This window comes from Oncorhynchus kisutch, linkage group LG1 (genome assembly GCF_002021735.2).
Source record: "Oncorhynchus kisutch isolate 150728-3 linkage group LG1, Okis_V2, whole genome shotgun sequence".
Taxonomy (NCBI): Eukaryota; Metazoa; Chordata; class Actinopteri; order Salmoniformes; family Salmonidae; genus Oncorhynchus; species Oncorhynchus kisutch.
Genome location: NC_034174.2, coordinates 66596949 through 66616384, shown reverse-complemented (window position 1 = coordinate 66616384; position 19436 = coordinate 66596949). Strand labels below are relative to the sequence as shown.

Below are 19436 nucleotides of genomic sequence, written 5' to 3'. Positions count from 1 at the left end.
GTCAACATTGGATCATTCAGAGATCCTCACTGAACTTCTGGAGAGAGTTTGCTGCACTGAAAGTAAAGGAGCTGAATAATTTTGCACGCCCAATTTTTCAGTTTTTGTTAAAAAAGTTTGAAATATCCAATAAATGTCGTTCCACTAAATGATTGTGTCCCAGTTGTTGTTGATTCTTCACAAAAAAATACAGTTTTATATCTTTATGTTTGAAGCCTGAAATGTGGCAAAAGGTCGCAAAGTTCAAGGGGGCCGAATACCTTCGCAAGGCACTGTATATCTATTTTTTTGTGAATTGGATTGATCCCCTCTACTGCACGGAACCCCACTAATCCTACCGACAGAAACGCAAGAGGTGGCTAAAAACAGTCCTCCATCCTATGCTAGCTTGCTACCGATGGCCTGGCTAGCAGTCTGAATAGCCGTGACCCCAACCAACCTCATTACTCACTGGACCCTTTTGATCCCTCGACTAAACATGCCTCTCCTTAATGTCAATATGCCTTGTCCATTGCTGTTCTGGTTAGTGTTTATTGGCTTATTTCACTATAGAGCCTCTAGTCCTGCTCACTATACCTTATCCAACCTATTAGTTCCACCACCCACACATGCGATGACATCTCCTGGTTTCAATGATGTTTCTAGAGACAATATCTCTCTCATCATCACTCAATACCTAGTTTACCTCCACTGTATTCACATCCTACCATACCTTTGTCTGTACATTATACCTTGAAGCTATTTCATCGCACCCAGAAACCTCCTTTTACTCTCTGTTCCAGACGTTCTAGACAACCAATTCTCATTGCTTTTAGCCGTACCCTTATCCTACTTCTCCTCTTTTCCTCTGGTGATGTAGAGGTGAATCCAGGCCCTGCAGTGCCTAGCTCCACTCCTATTCCCCAGGCGCTCTCTTTTGATGACTTCTGTAACCGTAATAGCCTTGGTTTCATGCATGTTAACATTAGAAGCCTCCTCCCTAGTGTTTGTTTTATTCACTGCTTTAGCACACTCTGCCAACCCAGATGTTCTAGCTGTGTCTGAATCCTGGCATAGGAAGACCACCAAAAATTCTGAAATGTTCATCCCTAACTACAACATTTTCAGACAAGATAGAACTGCCAAAGGGGGCGGTGTTGCAATCTACTGCAAAGATAGCCTGCAGAGTTCTGTCCTACTATCCAGGTCTGTACCCAAACAATTTGAACTTCTCCTTTTAAAAATCCACCTCTCTAAAAACAAGTCTCACCGTTGCCGCCTGCTATAGACCACCCTCTGCCCCCAGCTGTGCTCTGGACACCATATGTGAATTGATTGCCCCCCGTCTATCTTCAGAGCTCGTGCTGCTAGGCGACCTAAACATGCTTAACACCCCAGCCATCCTACAATCTAAGCTTGATGCCCTCAATCTCCCACAAATTATCAATGAACCTACCGGGTAACTCCCCAAAGCCGCAAACACGGGCACCCTCATAGATATCATCCTAATCAACTTGCCCTCTAAATACACCTCTGCTGTCTTCAACCAAGATCTCACCGATCACTGCCTCATTGCCTGCATCCGTAATGGGTCAGTGGTCAAACGACCTCCACTCATCACTGTCAAACGCTCCCTGAAACACTTCAGTGAGCTGGCCTTTCTAATCGACCTGGCCGGGGTATCCTGGAAGGATATTGATCTCATCCCGTCAGTAGAGGATGCCTGGTTATTTTTTTTAAATGCCTTCCTAACCATCTTAAATAAGCATGCCCCATTCAAGAAATTTACAACCAGGAACAGATATAGCCCTTGGTTCTCCCCAGACCGGATTGCCCTTAACCAACACAAAAACATCCTATGGCATTCTGCATTAGCATCGAACAGCCCCCGTGATATGCAGCTTTTCAGGGAAGCTAGAAACCAATATACACAGGCAGTTAGAAAAGCCAAGGCTAGCTTTTTCAAGCAGAAATTTGCTTCCTGCAACACTAACTCAAAAAAGTTCTGGGACACTGTAAAGTCCATGGAGAACAAGAACACCTCCTCCCAGCTGCCCACTGCACTGAAGATAGGAAACACTGTCACCACTGATAAATATACTATAATTGAGAATAATAAGCATTTTTCTACGGCTGGCCATGCTTTCCACCTGGCTACCCCTACCCCGGTCAACAGCACTGTACCCCCCACAGCAACTCGCCCAAGCCTTCCCCATTTCACCTTCTCGCAAATCCAGTCAGCTGAGGTTCTGAAAGAGCTGCAAAATCTGGAACCCTACAAATCAGCCGGGCTAGACAATCTGGTTCCTTTCTTTCTAAAATGATCTGCCGAAATTGTTGCCACCCCTATTACTAGCCTGTTCAACCTCTCTTTCGTGTCGTCTGAGATTCCCAAAGATTGGAAAGCAGCTGCAGTCATCCCCCTCTTCAAAGGGGGGGGGACACTCTTGACCCAAACTGCTACAGACCTACATCTATCCTACCCTGCCTTTCTAAGGTCTTCGAAAGCCAAGTCTACAAACAGATTACCGACCATTTCGAATCTCACCATACCCTCTCTGCTATGCAATCTGGTTTCAGAGCTGGTCATGGGTGCACCTCAGCCACGCTCAAGGTCCTAAACGATATCTTAACCACCATCGATAAGAAACATTACTGTGCAGCCGTATTCATTGATCTGGCCAAGGCTTTCGATTCTGTCAATAACCACATCCTCATCGGCAGACTCGACAGCCTTGGTTTCTCAAATTATTGCCTCGCCTGGTTCACCAACTACTTCTCTGATAGAGTTCAGTGTGTCCAATCAGAGGGTCTGCTGTCCGGACCTCTGGCAGTCTCTATGGGGGTGCCACAGGGTTCAATTCTTGGACAGAATCTCTTCTCTGTATGCATCAATGATGTCGCTCTTGCTGCTGGCGAGTCTCTGATCCACCTCTACGCAGACGACACCATTCTGTATACTTCTGGCCCTTCTTTGGACACTGTGTTAACAACCCTCCAGGCAAGCTTCAATGCCATACAACTCTCCTTCCGTGGCCTCCAATTGCTCTTAAATACAAGTAAAACTAAATGCATGCGCTTCAACCGATCGCTGCCTGCACCTTTCCCCGCCTGTCCAACATCACTACTCTGGACGGCTCTGACTTAGAATACGTGGACAACTACAAATACCTAGGTGTCTGGTTAGACTGTAAACTCTCCTTCCAGACTCACATCAAACATCTCCAATACAAAGTTAAATCTAGAATTGGCTTCCTATTTCGCAACAAAGCATCCTTCACTCATGCTGCCAAACATACCCTTGTAAAACTGACCATCCTACCAATCCTCGACTTCGGTAATGTCATTTACAAAATAGCCTCCAATACCCTACTCAACCAATTGGATGCAGTCAATCACAGTGCCATCCGTTTTGTCACCAAAGCCCCATATACTACCCACCATTGCGACCTGTACACTCTCGTTGGCTGGCCCTCGCTTCATACTCGTCGCCAAACCCACTGGCTCCATGTCATCTACAAGACCCTGCTAGGTAAAGTCCCCCCTTATCTCAACTCGCTGGTCACCATAGCATCATCCACCTGTAGCACGCACTCCAGCAGGTATATCTCTCTGGTCACCCCCAAAACCAATTATTTCATTGGCCGCCTCTCCTTCCAGTTCTCTGGTGCCAATGACTGGAACGAACTACAAAAATCTCTGAAACTGGAAACACTTGTCTCCCTCACTAGCTTTAAGCACCAGCTGTCAGAGCAGCTCATAGATTACTGCACCTGTACATAGCCCATCTATAATTTAGCCCATATAACTACCTCTTTCCCTACTGTATTTATTTATTTTGCTCCTTTGCACCCCATTATTTTGTATTTCTACTGTGCACATTCTTCCACTGCAAATCTACCATTCCCGTGTTTTACTTGCTATATTGTAATTACTTTGCCACCATGGCCTTTACCTCCCTTATCTCACATTATTTGCTCACATCGTATATAGACTTGTTTCTACTGTATTATTGACTGTATGTTTGTTTTACTCCATGTGTGTGTTGTTGTATGTGTCGAACTGCTTTGCTTTATCTTGGCCAGATCACAATTGTAAATGAGAACTTGTTCTCAACTTGCCTACCTGGTTAAATAAAGTATTTTTTTAAAATACAAAATATACTGATAATGATGTTAATCTAAAATGAAAAATACTTCTGGAAATGTCAAAGTAGTATAGATCATATTCTTGCCTTTGACCATTTATCAAATCAGATTTTTTCCTGGTTAGGTCCTGCATGAGTCTTGCACAGGCAGTCAAATTCTGATCTTTTGTCCAATTCTTGGCAAAAGAGCTGATCTGATTGCTCAAAATACCAATTAGTGGAAAAGATCAGAATGGGACTGCCTGTGTAAATGCAGCCATAGACCTTGTTTTGACCTCCATCATTTCTGCAACCCAGAACAAAATCTCTCATGAGCGCCGGGCCTGCTACTCGATTAGGTTCCGGTAGGGAGAGGTTAAAATATTGGACTAGTGCGAGCGAGTGGTGGAAGCAGGATGGCCTTTGGTGGCCGTCATAAAAGACTGTGACCGCCACAACCCTGAAGTTATTACATTTAAATGATCTAAACTGTCAAAAGGCAAGAACATGATTTATTCTACTTTGTACATTTCCAGAAGTATTTTTCATTTTCGATTAACATTATTAACAGTATATTGCAGATGTATTCCCTCAGAAAGACCAAATTAGAAAATTCTCAAATATAACTCTTATTGTGTCAATACCAATACACTTAAAAGTGTTAAAGCCTAGATGGACAAAAATGACTCGAACAGTGAACTCATAATGACCGGCACAGTGAACTTATAATATTGATGCAGTACTCACATCAATTTGCACTTAAGAATTTGAAGTCTACAGTAGACCTATTAAAAACTCAAAAAAGAGGTTCAAAATAGATGCAAGTACATGTTTATTTAATTAAATAGGTCTGGGCTGGGCTATGGGGGGATTCATCATGGCTTGAACTTTTTATGGCTTGAACTTTTTACCACTCTTTTTGCAGGGGAAGCAAAATAAGTTTGCCAGGGCAGCTGTACTCCGCAGGAGGAGACACTGTTTTCCCGGCTCATCAGCCACGGTATCTGAACAGGTGACAGAGAACAGGGGATGACATCAATTGTTAGATTACTTGTTAGATATTACTGCATGGTCGGAACTAGAAGCTCAAGCATTTCGCTACACTCGCACTAACATCTGCTAACCATGTGTATGTGACAAAGTAAATTTGATTTGATTTGATCTACTAGGGCAAATCGTAAAATAAACTTTTGCAACGGAAAACAAAAACACAATTATTTTAGTTCATGGAAGTTCCTCCCTGTTACTGCCGTTTAATGAATAAGACCCTGATAATTTCATCAGTCTCTTCCCCTAACATTACAATGTGGTGAAATAATATAATTTTGTTGAAGACATATAGACATGTTGACTAACAGAAAGGAGGACTTACCATCAGTGCCAAAGGGAGCCATCTTGTTCTTCTTCAGGGTCTTCTTGCAACCACGCTTCCAATCTCCTGACTTTCCCACTCCTTCCTTCACTGCCTCGTCCTTCCCTGTCTTCTTAGTAGAGAGAGAAACAGATGAGTTGGTGCCTCAATCAAAAAGCTACAATAACTGAACAACCTACTGGTTAATGGTAGTCTGCTTACCTGTGTGGAGGTGCTGTCCACAAGGTCTATGGAGAGGGAGCTGCTGCTGGCCTTCTCCAAGCTAGCAGAGTCACATTTCTTGTTGTCGTCGATCGCAGCCACATCCTCTTGGTCCTCTTCCAGGCTTTCCCCCTGGGCCAAGAGTTCCTCTGTGAGGGTGATGTCACTCTTTCAGGAGCTTGAGGAGGAGCGTGACCTCCCCCTACCACGGCTCCTACTTGCTCCAAAATGGCCGTCAGAACTCCAGTCCTGGGCGTGGTCGTCTATGACATTTGCGATGGTGTCTGCCATGCAATAGATGGCTCCCTCGCCACCATAGCGTACGGCGCGCAGTTGAGCCCGGTTGGAGTCCGAGCGCAGGGACAACCTTTTAGCCGCAGCCTTAACGATGGCCTTCATTGCATCTTCCCCCCTGAATTGAATGCTCTCCTCCAGGCTGAAGAGGACAGAGATGTCAGCATACTTAAGGGCATGCTGGACCTCCAGAAAGAGATCCTTCATCAGCCTGAAGGGGTCGTTGGCCCTCCTAGCCCGGGGGGACTCTGAGGCCTCCAGTCGGCGCATGATGCCCTGGAGGATGAGCTTCAGGGTCTGGGGGCTCATAACGGTGTCCCTGGGAGTGCTGAGAAGGGGGATGTCTTCTTCGATGAGGATCTCACCCGGCAGGAGAGAGGGAATCTTCTCCAGGAGGTCCTGCCTGGCCTCGGTGGGGGTCAGGGAGCCGATACTCAGCTCAGAGACATCAGCTCCCCCAACCTCTTCTTCCAAGATCTGTGCAGAAGCTGCCCATGCTGCCTGAGTGGTCGTTAGGGAGCCCTCAATCATGGAGGTGCTGGGGACTACCTCATCTTCATCCAGACAGGGGTTGACCGCCAGGGTCTTTGCAGGAGCTGCCTGTGCTGCCTTGGTTGAGGTGGAGGGCTCCGAGTGTAAGAAAGTCATGACACTCGCGACCACCTCATCTTCTTCCTCTGATGAAGAAGGACACGGAGTGTCAGGGAAACTGTCCCTGGCACCAGAATCCAATCCTAATAAAACACACTCAAATTTTGAACTGGTTCAAAGCCATATCCATGTATAGCACTATGTGGTATTTGGTACATTTACTATAATGGTAATACACAAGTTATAATATGGTTATTACAGGGTTAATACTGGTCATAATGGTAAACAGGTTATAAATTGACCTTTCTGGATGATGACACTGGCACTGTAAATGTCGTTGCAGGTCCGGTTCAGCATCTGTTCCATCCAGGCAGTCAGGACCTGGCAGATGGCCTCTAGTCAAATCAACATTTATTTAAAGTGTTGCTTCACACACACAACATGTCACAAAACACTTTACAGAAAAGTAGAAAGAACAGGAGAGAGAAGAGAAAAAGGAGGCTGTGAAACAGCCCAGTCATAGCTGCAGGACGTAGGGGTGTCGAGGGTGCTGCACCCCCGATATATATATATATATATATACACACATACATACATACATACACACACATATACACACACACACTGCTCAAAAAAATTAAGGGAAAACTTAAACAACACAATGTAACTCCAAGTCAATCACACTTCTGTGAAATCAAACTGTCCACTTAGGAAGCAACACTGATTGACAATAAATTTCACATGCTGTTGTGCAAATGGAATAGACAACAGGTGGAAATTATAGGCAATTAGCAAGACACCCCCAATAAAGGAGTGGTTCTGCAGGTGGTGACCAGACCACAGACCACTTCTCAGTTCCTATGCTTCCTGGCTGATGTTTTGGTCACTTTTGAATGCTGGCGGTGCTTTCACTCTAGTGGTAGCATGAGACGGAGTTACAACCCACACAAGTGGCTCAGGTAGCTCATCCAGGATGGCACATCAATGCGAGCTGTGGCAAGAAGGTTTGCTGTGTCTGTCAGCGTAGTGTCCAGAGCATGGAGGCGCTACCAGGAGACAGCCAGTACATCAGGAGACGTGGAGGAGGCCGTAGGAGGGCAACAACCCAGCAGCAGGACCGCTACCTCCGCCTTTGTGCAAGGAGGAGCAGGAGGAGCACCTCCAGAGCCCTGCAAAATGACCTCCAGCAGGCCACAAATGTGCATGTGTCTGCTCAAACGGTCAGAAACAGACTCCATGAGGGTGGTATGAGGGCCCGACGTCCACAGGTGGGGGTTGTGCTTACAGCCCAACACCGTGCAGGACGTTTGGCATTTCCCAGAGAACACCAAGATTGGCAAATTCGCCACTGGCGCCCTGTGCTCTTCACAGATGAAAGCAGATTCACACTGTGTACATGTGATAGACGTGACAGAGTCTGGAGACGCCGTGGAGAACGTTCTGCTGCCTGCAACATCCTCCAGCATGACCGGTTTGGCGGTGGGTCAGTCATGGTGTGGGGTGGCATTTCTTTGGGGGGCCACACAGCCCTCCATGTGCTCGCCAGAGGTAGCCTGACTGCCTGAGATCCCTCAGGAGACCATCCGCCACCTCATCAGGAGCATGCCCAGGCATTGTAGGGAGGTCATACAGGCTCGTGGAGGCCACACACACTACTGAGCCTCATTTTGACTTGTTTTAAGGACATTACATCAAAGTTGGATCAGCCTGTAGTGTGGTTTTCCACTTTAATTTTGAGCGTGACTCCAAATCCAGACCTCCATGTGTTGATAAATTTGATTTCCATTGATCATTTTGGTGTGATTTTGTTGTCAGCACATTCAACTATGTAAAGAAAAAGTATTTAATAAGAATATTTCATTCATTCAGATCTAGGATGTGTTATTTTAGTGCTCCCTTTATTTTTTTGAGCAGTGTAAATGATTATTATTTTTCTCATAAAATTTGTGAACTAGGCCTTTATTACTCCTGTGTGAACAGAGAAAAATACTTGTCAGCAGAGAGGAGAAAAATACTTCCTCCCCCATCGACAACGCCCTCACCCCAAAACATCTTGGTCACAGTGTAAATGGCAATAACAACAATAAAAATGGGGTAAAAGGAGACAAGACTACATAATAACTAACCTAGTGCCCTCTTGTCGTGATTGGAGAGTGAGGTGGAGGTCTGGGAGGTCAGGATCTGGGAGCTGCCCCCCTCCGACATAGCTGCCAACCTCACACGGGGCTCTGCCCCCTCCTCCTCCCCAACCCCATGAGACCAGGTGGAGTCGCTGTCCCACAAATCCTCCTTGCTGGATGTGGGAGTGCTGGGAGGCTGGTTGTGCTCCATGTCCCAAGTGCTTGTCGGCCAAATCTCCCCTGGCCTCTCCCTGAGCAGGGCAAAGACAGGGAGGGACCCCTCGCTGAGGGCTTTATGGACATCCCTTCCCTTGGCCCACCTCACTGACCCCAGTTCTCCCACACTGACCCTGGAGTGGAGTGTGTCTCTCTGGAGGTAAACCCTCTCCAGCTCCTCTGCCTGATGACAGAGGTTGAACCGTCTTGATCTCTGTGATGACCCAGAGCGACTCCAGCTGGTGTCTTCCCCCTCCTGGAGGGTTTCCAGGGCCATAATGGTGTATTGGGCCCTTCCCTCTGAGGTCACATCTGGAGAAGACAGGCAGGTGGATGGATATGAGGCAGTGGATGGCCCTGACAACATGTTGGATGAGCTGTCGTCTCCATTTTCCAGTGGCAGAGGTCTGGTGAAGTTTTCTAACTCGCCCATGTCTGCCTCAATGGTGGACAACTGACCTAGGGCTGAGCCAATATGCTCCTCCATCCAGCCCTGCTCTGGAATGGGGTGCAGGCCACTTCTGTTGGAGCAGGACACACTTGGATGTTCCAGATATAGTGGCTGAGCATCCACACACTCTGCCAGGTGACAGAGGTTTAACGGCAACTCTGGCATGTTGGATCTGCTCGATCCCTGTGACGACCCAGGCCGACTCCCATTCCGGCTGTTGTTGCCTCTTCCAGACCTCATGTGGTGGATCCGTCTGGCAGCCTCCTGGGCACTCTCACAGGCATCCCTGAACAGCTCTGAGAAGATGCTGGAGAGCCTCTCTTTGGTCAGAGTGATGTTTGGATTGATCGTCTCCAGGTCATTCACACCAGAGGAGAATAAGTCGTCCTGGGCATTCCTCAGGATGTTACTCACAGCCATGTCTGCTATACCCTGAAGCTCCTTGTCTGTCTCAGAATTGGACGTGGGGGGCTGCCCGCCCCAGAGCCTCCCCTTCGGCTCAGAGCTCCGCCAGTGGAACATCTCTGAGACGATCTTCAGCACCCCTGACCCTCGGCAGGAGGAGTGGGATGACTCTGGACTGTAGCTCCTGAGCAGAGCCATCGCTGGCAGGAGGACCACATAGGTCCTCCAGGTCTTTTATGGTCACATTCTTAGAAAGAAATACGGAAAACAACTACTTTAAGTGACAGCATTTCCTTTTAGTTTTTAAGGAACACGTTTTTTTGTTGTTGTTGGCATGATTAGAGTCAGTAAAGAAGTAGAAATGGGAGACTTACCTTTTGTTTGAGGAACTTCCTGATGAGCTTCCGCTGACTGGAAAATAAAAAACAAACAACAAGAATCCTTGGTGAGTAGACTGGCTCCTAGATTCTATTTTTTCTACTGCACATAACATGGTTCAGAGCAGGACTCACGGGTGAGACTTCAGGAAGTCCTCCAGAGAGAAGGCCTCCTCTACATTCTCAGGTGTCATCTCACGGGGTGGGTCCGCCAGAGAAGTGGCATCGGAGGTGACATCAGTCTCTGGGGTTTTTGGGGTCAGGGGGTCATCAACAGATGGAGAGGAGTTCATTCTCACCTCATCCTCAGGTGTCAGGGGTGGCTCTGAAACAGAAGACTATAAGAATTACCACCGAACAAGCTAGTAACCACGACAACGATTCTATTGAATAACCACTGTGTCACCAAAACCCACCTGTTGTCTCTACCTTCGTCACTTTAGTGCCCTTCTTGATAGCTGGCAGGACACCTACAGAAAGAGGAGAGTCGAGTCATTAGTTGATCCTTCCACCATACTGTATGTCCTTTTATAATTATATCAATAAATCCAGGTATTTTGGAAGTGGTGATCAATACTCACTGTAACTGGTTGTCGGAGATAGAAGAGGTGGAGGCAGCGCCAACACACCAATGACTTGGCGGCTTGTTTTTTTTGCCTCTGCATTGGCCTCCCTAGCCCTTCTGGGCTCAATGGCCTCTCTGGCGTTCTTTTCAACCTTGGCCATCATTGCCTGATTGCTCAGCCTGGGACCTTGTGGGGGCTTCGGCACAAAGTTCTGAGAGAAACATTGACAGCAGCAAAATCATATCACCATAGAAACCACCTATTTCACCATAGGCATGGTGGTACTAAGTGACATAAGGGTTAACCTTAGAATTAGAATCAGAAAAGACGGAACGTTGAGCATGTCTTAGCCCTATACATCATTAGCATATGAATGTCAGCACTATCCACTTGACTAACAAACCAATCAAAATAGATGTCCAATTAAGGCAAATCATTTCTGAGTGGATGTGGCCTCCCAAGTGGCACAGTGGTCTAAGCTGTGTTACTAGAGATTCTGGGTTCGAGTCCAGGCTCTGTTGCAGCCGGCCGCGACCAGGAGACCCATGGAGCGGCGCACAATTGGAGGGGAGTCGTTAGGGGAGGGTTAGGCCGCCAGGGATGAACTTGTCGGGAGCAGTGCACGCTGACACGGTAGCCCGGTGTTTCCTCTGATACATTGGTGCGGCTGGATTCCAGGTTAAGTGGGTATTGTGTCAAGAAGCAGTGTGGCTTGGTTTGGGTTGTGTTTCGGAGGACACACGGATCTTGACCTTTGCCTCTCCCAAGTCCGTACGGGAGTTACAGGGATGAGACAAGATTAACTACCAATTGAATACCTCAAAATTGGGGAAAAAAGGAGGTAAATAATAAATTAAAAACAAAACAATTGAAGTGGGTGGGTGTTGCTTAGAGCCAACCAGTCCGCTCTGAGAGGTTTTCCTGGAGTGTAATTCAGCATGCCTAACATTTTGAATGTTTTCCAATTGAACAGATAGGTATTTCACTCTGAACTGTTCCAAACGTTTTGCAACAAAACTCAAAAGCAATTTCTAACCTTCAGGGGGCTCTTCTTGGTGCAGTCCACCAGTGCTGGCAGCCTTGGTCCACCATGGTCGTCTGTCTGGGGCACCTGTTCTCCAACACTAGCTTGGAGGGTCCCAGCCTGGGATATAGGTACTAAATTACACTTGAGACCTCCATTTTGAGTCCTCCTTTCCAACCATAAAGCATATCAGTCTGTTTTTGCATAGGCCAGTGGTTTTCAACACTCTCCTTGGGGAACCCAGGACGTTTCACAATTTTGTTGTAGCCCTAAACAAGCAAACCCCATTAAAACCTATTCAAGGGCTTGATGATTAGTTGACACGTTGAATCAGGTGTGCTAGCTGTGGAATACAGTGGAATGTCTGGGGGTCCTCTAGGAGAGGTTTTAAAACCTCTGGCATATGGTTGTACTACAAAAACAATTCCCCATTACGGAGACACACAGATAAAAATGTTTTTCTTCGTATATGAGAATTACCTTTAGACGAACTCTCCTCAACCGTTTATGACTTTTACTCATTTTATTTTAAGACATCCTTCAGATTGGACCTGTACAACGATAGAAAAATAATAAACAAATACATTTTTTATAAAATGTTTGAACATTTTAATACAATACTTACAGTTACACAGAATTATCTTGTCCAGGCAAAGTAATGTCTTTGAACATGAGGATGACTGTCCTATGCAAACTATCAACTCAACTGAGCCAATCAATTTAATAATTTGTTGACTGCGTTTGCGTCATAGGCTCATATATTATGTCATGACAACATACACTATTACGCCAACTACAACAGCGCACAGTGACCACGCCGGGAGATTAATACATTTTCTGATCATATACGAAATCTCTAAAAAAGTGTCAAATGTAACGTAACCCAAATCACGTTGATTCAATGGGGTTTTATATATCAATGTTTCCCTCTGGTGGCAAGAACCGAAAGAGACATAAATCGATGTCGAGCCGATTGTCATCAGTCTGCACTCCGCACACTAACTTCTGAACTTTTGATAGTTAGAATAATAGAGTTAGAATAACTTTATTAATGTAGCTAGTATGGATACTAATATTGACAAATCAAAGCATATTTTTTTCATACCAGTGTTGTCAAACAAACGATGATATTTGGCTTGACAATGACAGTGGTGTAAGATATATGGTAATTTTTTGTCATTTTGCAATAATTTATTTATTAGCCTGCATAGACAGAATGGTTGTCTATCTCCAATGATGTATATAAATAAGCCCACATAACTGTCAAGAGGTTTTGTGCATGTTTCGGCCAGCAGAGGGCTCCGCTCGCTCTTTTCTAGGGGTCGCTTCACGCGCTCACGGTAGTAGTTATCGCTCTAGGCTAGCCTGCAGACTCACAAATTCATTTGAGACGGGGCTGAGCGTCAGATGTAGAAGCCAAGGGAAAGAGAGGAGGCTGGAGACGGAGACCAGTTGAAAACCGTACTTGTCAAGTTCTTGGACCGACGGTGTAAGGCGCCGCACATGAGCTCTACAATGATTCAGAGGAGTGGGGAAAGTGGCGTAGGTGTAACTTAGTTAGTTAATAGCTAACTATCCTCAATTCGTGAAAATACTGGCTAAGTACCCGTAGAAAGTTGTAACAACTTGTGAAGTGTTCAATTAATACAACGCACAAGAAAACAGTTTCTTAAATTGCAGTTGCTAGCTAGCTAACAAGCTAAAGCTAGCTAGCTAATGGATGAAGGATTTCGAGGTGTCAACCGAAAGCGAACATGGGTTATTATTAATTGGTCTTTACACTTACTGATAATTTCAAAATAATATTTCAATTCTATCGTAAACAATGTGAAGAGGGGTTTGTTCTCTGCCCACTTCATTTTATGGATAAAGAATCAGACATGAAAAATAAACAAATGAATGAACGTTAAATCAGGGTCCATATTATTTGGATCAAAAAATAACAATACCAGAGTCTCTCAAATGTAATATTAATTGTCGTTAATTTAAAAATAAAATATTCTAACTCACTCAAATCTTCTGACATAAGAGCAGTCCCAAAATAACTGGTCAAGAGTTTCTGGGTCACAACCACAAAATACACATTTGTTATCAGTAACTATTTTGAATCTAGGTATAATAAAGGTCTTTCTATGGTAGATTCTATTAATGAGTTTGTATGATACTTCTTTCACCTTATTAGATACACAATATTTGCCAGACAACAGCGATACTTTGTTCCAGTTCACTTGTCCTATGGCTGCATTCCAGTATATTTTAGCAGAGGGAATAGTAACATCTTGACAGTTTCTTATATACATGTTATTACATTTATAGTTTAAGATGTCAATTCCTTCTAGCTGTATTGAGGCTACAAAGAAAGCATGGAACAGGGGGAGGCGAAAAATAATCCTGAATCATCACCAGACACAGGTGAGTTACTGTCAAAATGCGTAGGTAGCTTAATAATTATGTACACAAAAAAACGTGCTACACTCACAATAACATCTGCTTACCATGTGTATGTGACCAATACAATTTGATTTGACTCGGCTAATCAAACTCAAGTCAACAAATAATTTCCCGAAATTTCTCAGACTCTGTGGCGCATGTAGAGGATAGTGCTTTGGCGCCCTCATGTGGCGACCAAATGGACAGCACAGGTGATGCGAATTTGGAGTCCATGTCGTCATGCCAGGATATCAACTTGATGGATCAGAAGCTCAGACCCATTGAACAGCAATTCCAGTACCTGCTGACTAAAGCAGATGAGTTTCAAACAAACCTTTTATACAGGTAACGTTAGTCAGTTAGGAAAGTTGTTAATGCAGTCTAAGATAATGATAGGTAGAGGTTAGGTGAGTCAATGAATAGGGCAGCTTTATGCAATTACATTAGTAGGGTTTACATTTATTGTTTATTTATCAAAGGGGTTAAAGTAATACATAATGAAGCCCTGTCCTGTGACATAACCGTGTGTGTGTTGTCTGCAGGAGTGACATTCTGCAGAGGGAAAGCTTTGCTTGCGTGGTTCCTACTTTCCTGCGGACCTGTCAGCCCTACTTCACTTACCTGGAGTCGACAGCTCGCAGCACCCTGCCCCAGCGCAGGCCTCTACCCATGTACATCCGCTCACGAGTAAGAGCCTCGAAACTCAACCCTACTCAAATGAATCTGTCCTTAATTCATGCACCTCGGTTGGAAAGGGAGGTAGAGGCAGTGATCCCTTCCCTTTGCACTCTTTATTGATATTAAATGTATTCTACACTTCAAACCAACATAAATGTCTCTGTGAATCAACTTTGGACAATAATATAGGCTTAGGAGAGGTTTGAGAACTAATAGAGAAGGATCAAGAGCGATGTTGTAGACTGAGAGTGGTGTGTATGGAGCAAGTGTGTGTATTTGTCTGTCTGTATTTATGTGTTTGTCCATCTCTCCAGTTGTTAGACTTCTCCCAGAAGCTGTGTGCGAGGCTGGAGCAGCTGGTTTTGACCTTTTCCTCCTTTGACTTTCTCTCTCTGGAGGAGGCTGAGCCGGCCAGGTACTGTACTTACCAGAAGAGGCTGGTTGGAGGATGGCCTCATTGTAATGTCTGGAATGGAGTAGATGGAATGGAGTCAAACATGGGGTTTCCATGTGTTTGATACCGTTTCATTTATACCATTCCAGCCATTACAATGAGCCATTTGGCATAGCTCCTCCCACCACACTCCTCTGGTACTTACAACATAACATCTGAAGGCTGTGAGCCAACACAAACACACAGATGCACATACAAACGCATATCGCCGCTGTCGGGTAAAAACCTCATCTCCAAAACAGATATTTTCAAGAAATGTAAAAAACTCCCATATTATTATTATTTTTAACAAACATATTTTGACATTTCTGAAGCTGTTTTGAATACATTTTCTTGGTCCTAGAGTCATGACACATTCAGATTACATTGAGAGTTAGTGCTTTCAACACAATGTAGTTGCAAGGTTTTCATCAGAGAGTGACGATATGTACCAACACCTACTCTTAAATATCTGTATTTAGATCCACAAATGGAACATTGCGGAGTATGACCCAAATATATAGAGAACTGATGCATGGACTTGTCAACCCTTATTCTCATTCGTCTGACATTCATTCCACAATTCTTCATCCAAACATTTATGTATCTATCATTCTCCCTCTCTCTCCATTCCAGTGTCTCCCATTTCTACATTGGCAAGTGTCAGATGGACCGTTTGGGACTGTCCATATACAGGTACTGTCGTCTAGCCCCGTACCTGGCTGGGGCCCACACTGGCCTGTACAAACGCATGCGCTGGAATGTGGAGAGACCCAGCGAGAGCCTACAGGAGGAAATGGATGGCGAGAAGGAGGGACATCCAGAGGAGGACAGGCCAGTAGCAGGGAAAGAGCGAGCCACCGAGACAGAGTAGTGAGTGAGAGAGGGGGGGGGGGGGGGTAGAGAAAGGGTTAAAGTAAGGCATAACATGCCAATAAACAATCATTATAATATTAGTGCCAAGAGAACTTTGGGACTCTTTTGAACTGAGAGGTTCGATGACAATGTACATTTCGGAATTCAGGCCTAAGAACAGTCGATCAGATGGCATCTCACTGCCTCTGTGTGACTGTGTGTGTGACTGTGCGTGTGTGTTTCTCGAGCAGCTACTTCCTGTGCTACGAGGAGGAAGTCCCTGAGGAGCCAGCTGAGGGGGGCGATGGAGAGGGTAAAGGGGAGACGGTTGCTATAGGCAATGTGGTTAAGATGTGGTCAATCGGTCAGTGGGTCCAAACGCACCCTGAACCCATAAAAGATGACATCTACGAATGGTACAAAGTCACACTCAGATCGCTACGCAACACTCTTTCATCTTTGACTTGTTTAAAGAATACTTAAGAGTAACTTTTCTCTGTATACATCAATGATGTCGCTCTTGCTGCTGGTGATTCTCTAATCCACCTCTACGCAGACGACACCATTCTGTATACGTCTGGCCCTTCTTTGGACACTGTGTTAACTAACCTCCAGACAAGCTTCAATGTCATACAACTCTCCTTCCGTGGCCTCCAACTGCTCTTAAATGCATGCAAAACTAAATGCATGCTCTTCAACCGATCGCTGCCCACACCTACCCACCCGTCCAGCATCACTACTCTGGACGGTTCTGACTTAGAACATGTGGACAACTACAAATACCTAGGTCTCTAGTTAGACTGTAAACTCTCTTTCCAGACTCCTATTAAGCATCTCCAATCCAAAATTGAATCTAGAATTGGCTTCCTATTTCGCAACAAAGCCTCCTTCACTCACACGGCCAAACATACCCTCGTAAAACTGACTACTGATCCTTGACTTCGGCAATGCACCTGTACATAGCCAATCTGTAAATAGCCCACCCAACTACCTCATCACTATATTGTTATTTATTTTGCTCCTTTGCACCCCAGTACCGCTACTTGCACACTCATCTTCTGCACATCTATCACCCCAGTGTTTTAATTTGCTATACTGTAATAATTTCGCCACTATGGCCTATTTATTGCCTCACCCCCCCTTATCCTACCTCATTTGCACACACTGTATATAGACTTTCTCTATTGTATTATTGACTGCATGTTTGTTTTATTCCATGTGTAACTCTGTGTTGTTTGTGTCACACTGCTTTGCTTTATCTTGGCCAGGTCACAGTTGTAAGATGAGAACTTGTTCTCAACTAGACTATCTGGTTAAGTAAAGGTGAATGAATTTAAAAAAAATAAAAAGTCGTGTGTGTGTGTGTGTGTGTGTGTGTGTGTGTGTGTGTGTGTGTGTGTGTGTGTGTGTGTGTGTGTGTGTGTGTGTGTGTGTGTGTGTGTTCATTCCAGGGTGCTGTGCTGTGTTCCACGGGCTGGGTACCACAGGCTGTTGTGTCTGGGAGCGGAGGAGCCCTCTGCCTGCACCGCTACTGACTGCCTTGTGGGGGTGTTGTTTTCTCCACAGAGCCCAGTGGCAGGCCCCAGTCATGAAACAACATAACAGAGACAAGCCACTGTTCTAGTACTGCCTTTGGTCATATCATGTTCTCGTTGATTAAAGGATTTAACATGGCTTATTGTTAGTTTTACATTGTGTTATGTTCGGCTAATGTTTTCAAATCTAAATAACTATTGGGAAGGACTTTTAAGGGCTGAACTCTCGTTCCTACTAGCCAATGTTTCCTTAAGGTTCCTTACGTATTGTATAAAAATGAATATAATTTATAAAGACAGCAAGTTTTATTACCAATTCTAGTGATACATTTGAACTGTATCTGATGTCTGTTCATATTCAAGGTTTTATTGAGCGCTAATGTATGTTACTGTATTGTGTGGTTGTTGGAAATCATTTTGTATGATGTTAAGAATAAAAGTATTGACCTGTCATTCATTTGTACGGGAGCATTATTTTATGAAATAAAACTTGAAAATATATTATTGTGTTTCATTAAACAAAAATACTTTTATATTTTAAAAACATGGGGTTTCTGTACTGTACTTAAAGTGTAAATGATTTGTTTGTAAACAATGGAGTAAATAGCCAACTGTGACAACTAGGCAGAATGAAGACCGTTCTGTTTCAGAATACTTTTCCTTGCAGTTATTTTTTGCTCACTTGAACCATCTAGTGGTGACATCGCAATGTCTTACGGTGGGCTCCAAAATTACTGGCACCCCTGACTGGCAATGCACAAACAATACTTTAATAAATATAAACAATATAATTATAGAGATCTCAAAATACCAACGTGAGAAATACTATACTTTAATGGAACCCACCAAAATCATTTATTGATTTAATTAAAAATCAATGTCCTCCAAATCAAGGTTTCACAATTAATGGCACCCTTAAATATTATTGTAAATAACATCTACCAAAATTAAACCAGGAATTAAATTCCACTTATTGTGTTAATGAACTATATTGAGCCATTACAGCACTTCCTTTTTCACTAGGGTATAAAAATGAGGTAACACGCATGCAATATCCCTTTGTCATCCAACACCATGAAGAAAATAAAAGTTCAAAAGGGACAGATGTTTCTAGACCTTCAAAAATCTGGTAATGGCTACAAGAAGATCCACAAATGATTGAATATACCACTGAGCACTGCCATATAAATTATTTAAACATTCAAAAGATATGGAACAGTTGAAAATCTCATGGGTAGAGGACGCAAATGCATTTTGCCCTCCAGGATAGGGAGGAGGATTATGAGAAGAGAAGCAACAAAATCCCCAAGAATCACTGTGAAAGAATTGCAGGCCTTGGTGGCGTCTTGGGGTCACCAGGTTTAAAAAGACGCCACCTCCACAACCACAGGCTCTTTGGAAGGGTTGCCAGAAAAAAGCCCTTAATGACCCCAAGATACAGATGCAAGCCCTCGGAGTTTGCCAAACATCATTTAAATTATGATTGGAAGAAGGTGCTCTGGTCAGATGAGACCAAAATTGAGCATTTTGGTCAGATACAGCATTGGCATGTTTGGCGTCAAAACAGAGATGCATACAAGGAGAGGCACCTCATACACATGGTGAAACAGAGATGCATACAAGGAGAGGCACCTCATACACATGGTGAAACAGAGATGCATACAAGGAGAGGCACCTCATACACATGGTGAAATATGGTGGTGGGTTAGTGATGTTTTGGGGCTGTTTTAATTCCATAGGTCCAGGGGCACTGGTTAAGATTGATGATGTAATGAATTCCACC

The 19436-nt window shown here is 44.4% G+C and overlaps 3 protein-coding genes across 7 annotated transcripts; 1 reads left to right on the top strand and 2 right to left on the bottom strand.

Annotated features, from left to right (window-relative positions):
- Positions 1 to 4980: 4980 nt before the first annotated feature.
- On the bottom strand, positions 4981 to 6693 carry LOC116376165 (uncharacterized). The gene is made up of 3 exons (XM_031835267.1): positions 5679 to 6693; positions 5478 to 5586; positions 4981 to 5109 (listed from the first exon to the last, which is right to left on the bottom strand). The coding sequence occupies exon 1, from the start codon at positions 6618 to 6620 to the stop codon at positions 5850 to 5852; it is 771 nt and encodes a 256-aa protein (XP_031691127.1). The 5' UTR covers positions 6621 to 6693; the 3' UTR covers positions 4981 to 5109; positions 5478 to 5586; positions 5679 to 5849.
- Positions 6694 to 6836: 143 nt separating this feature from the next.
- On the bottom strand, positions 6837 to 10893 carry LOC116376222 (uncharacterized). The gene is made up of 6 exons (XM_031835714.1): positions 10714 to 10893; positions 10549 to 10602; positions 10268 to 10457; positions 10130 to 10166; positions 8690 to 9986; positions 6837 to 6958 (listed from the first exon to the last, which is right to left on the bottom strand). The coding sequence occupies exons 1-6, from the start codon at positions 10859 to 10861 to the stop codon at positions 6837 to 6839; spliced, it is 1848 nt and encodes a 615-aa protein (XP_031691574.1). The 5' UTR covers positions 10862 to 10893.
- Positions 10894 to 12997: 2104 nt separating this feature from the next.
- On the top strand, positions 12998 to 18106 carry LOC109893499 (UPF0575 protein C19orf67 homolog). Of its 5 annotated transcripts, none has more exons than XM_020486773.2 (8): positions 12998 to 13264; positions 14062 to 14134; positions 14299 to 14497; positions 14695 to 14839; positions 15145 to 15245; positions 15900 to 16136; positions 16370 to 16534; positions 17570 to 18106. In XM_020486773.2, exons 2-8 carry the CDS (start codon positions 14086 to 14088, stop codon positions 17718 to 17720), a joined length of 1047 nt encoding a protein of 348 aa, XP_020342362.2. In that variant the 5' UTR covers positions 12998 to 13264; positions 14062 to 14085; the 3' UTR covers positions 17721 to 18106. The 5 variants fall into 5 exon arrangements, with proteins under 5 accessions (XP_020342362.2, XP_031686624.1, XP_020342437.2 ...); XM_031830764.1 differs by having other exon boundaries at positions 13004 to 13264; positions 16370 to 16431; XM_020486848.2 differs by having other exon boundaries at positions 13010 to 13211.
- Positions 18107 to 19436: the final 1330 nt, after the last annotated feature.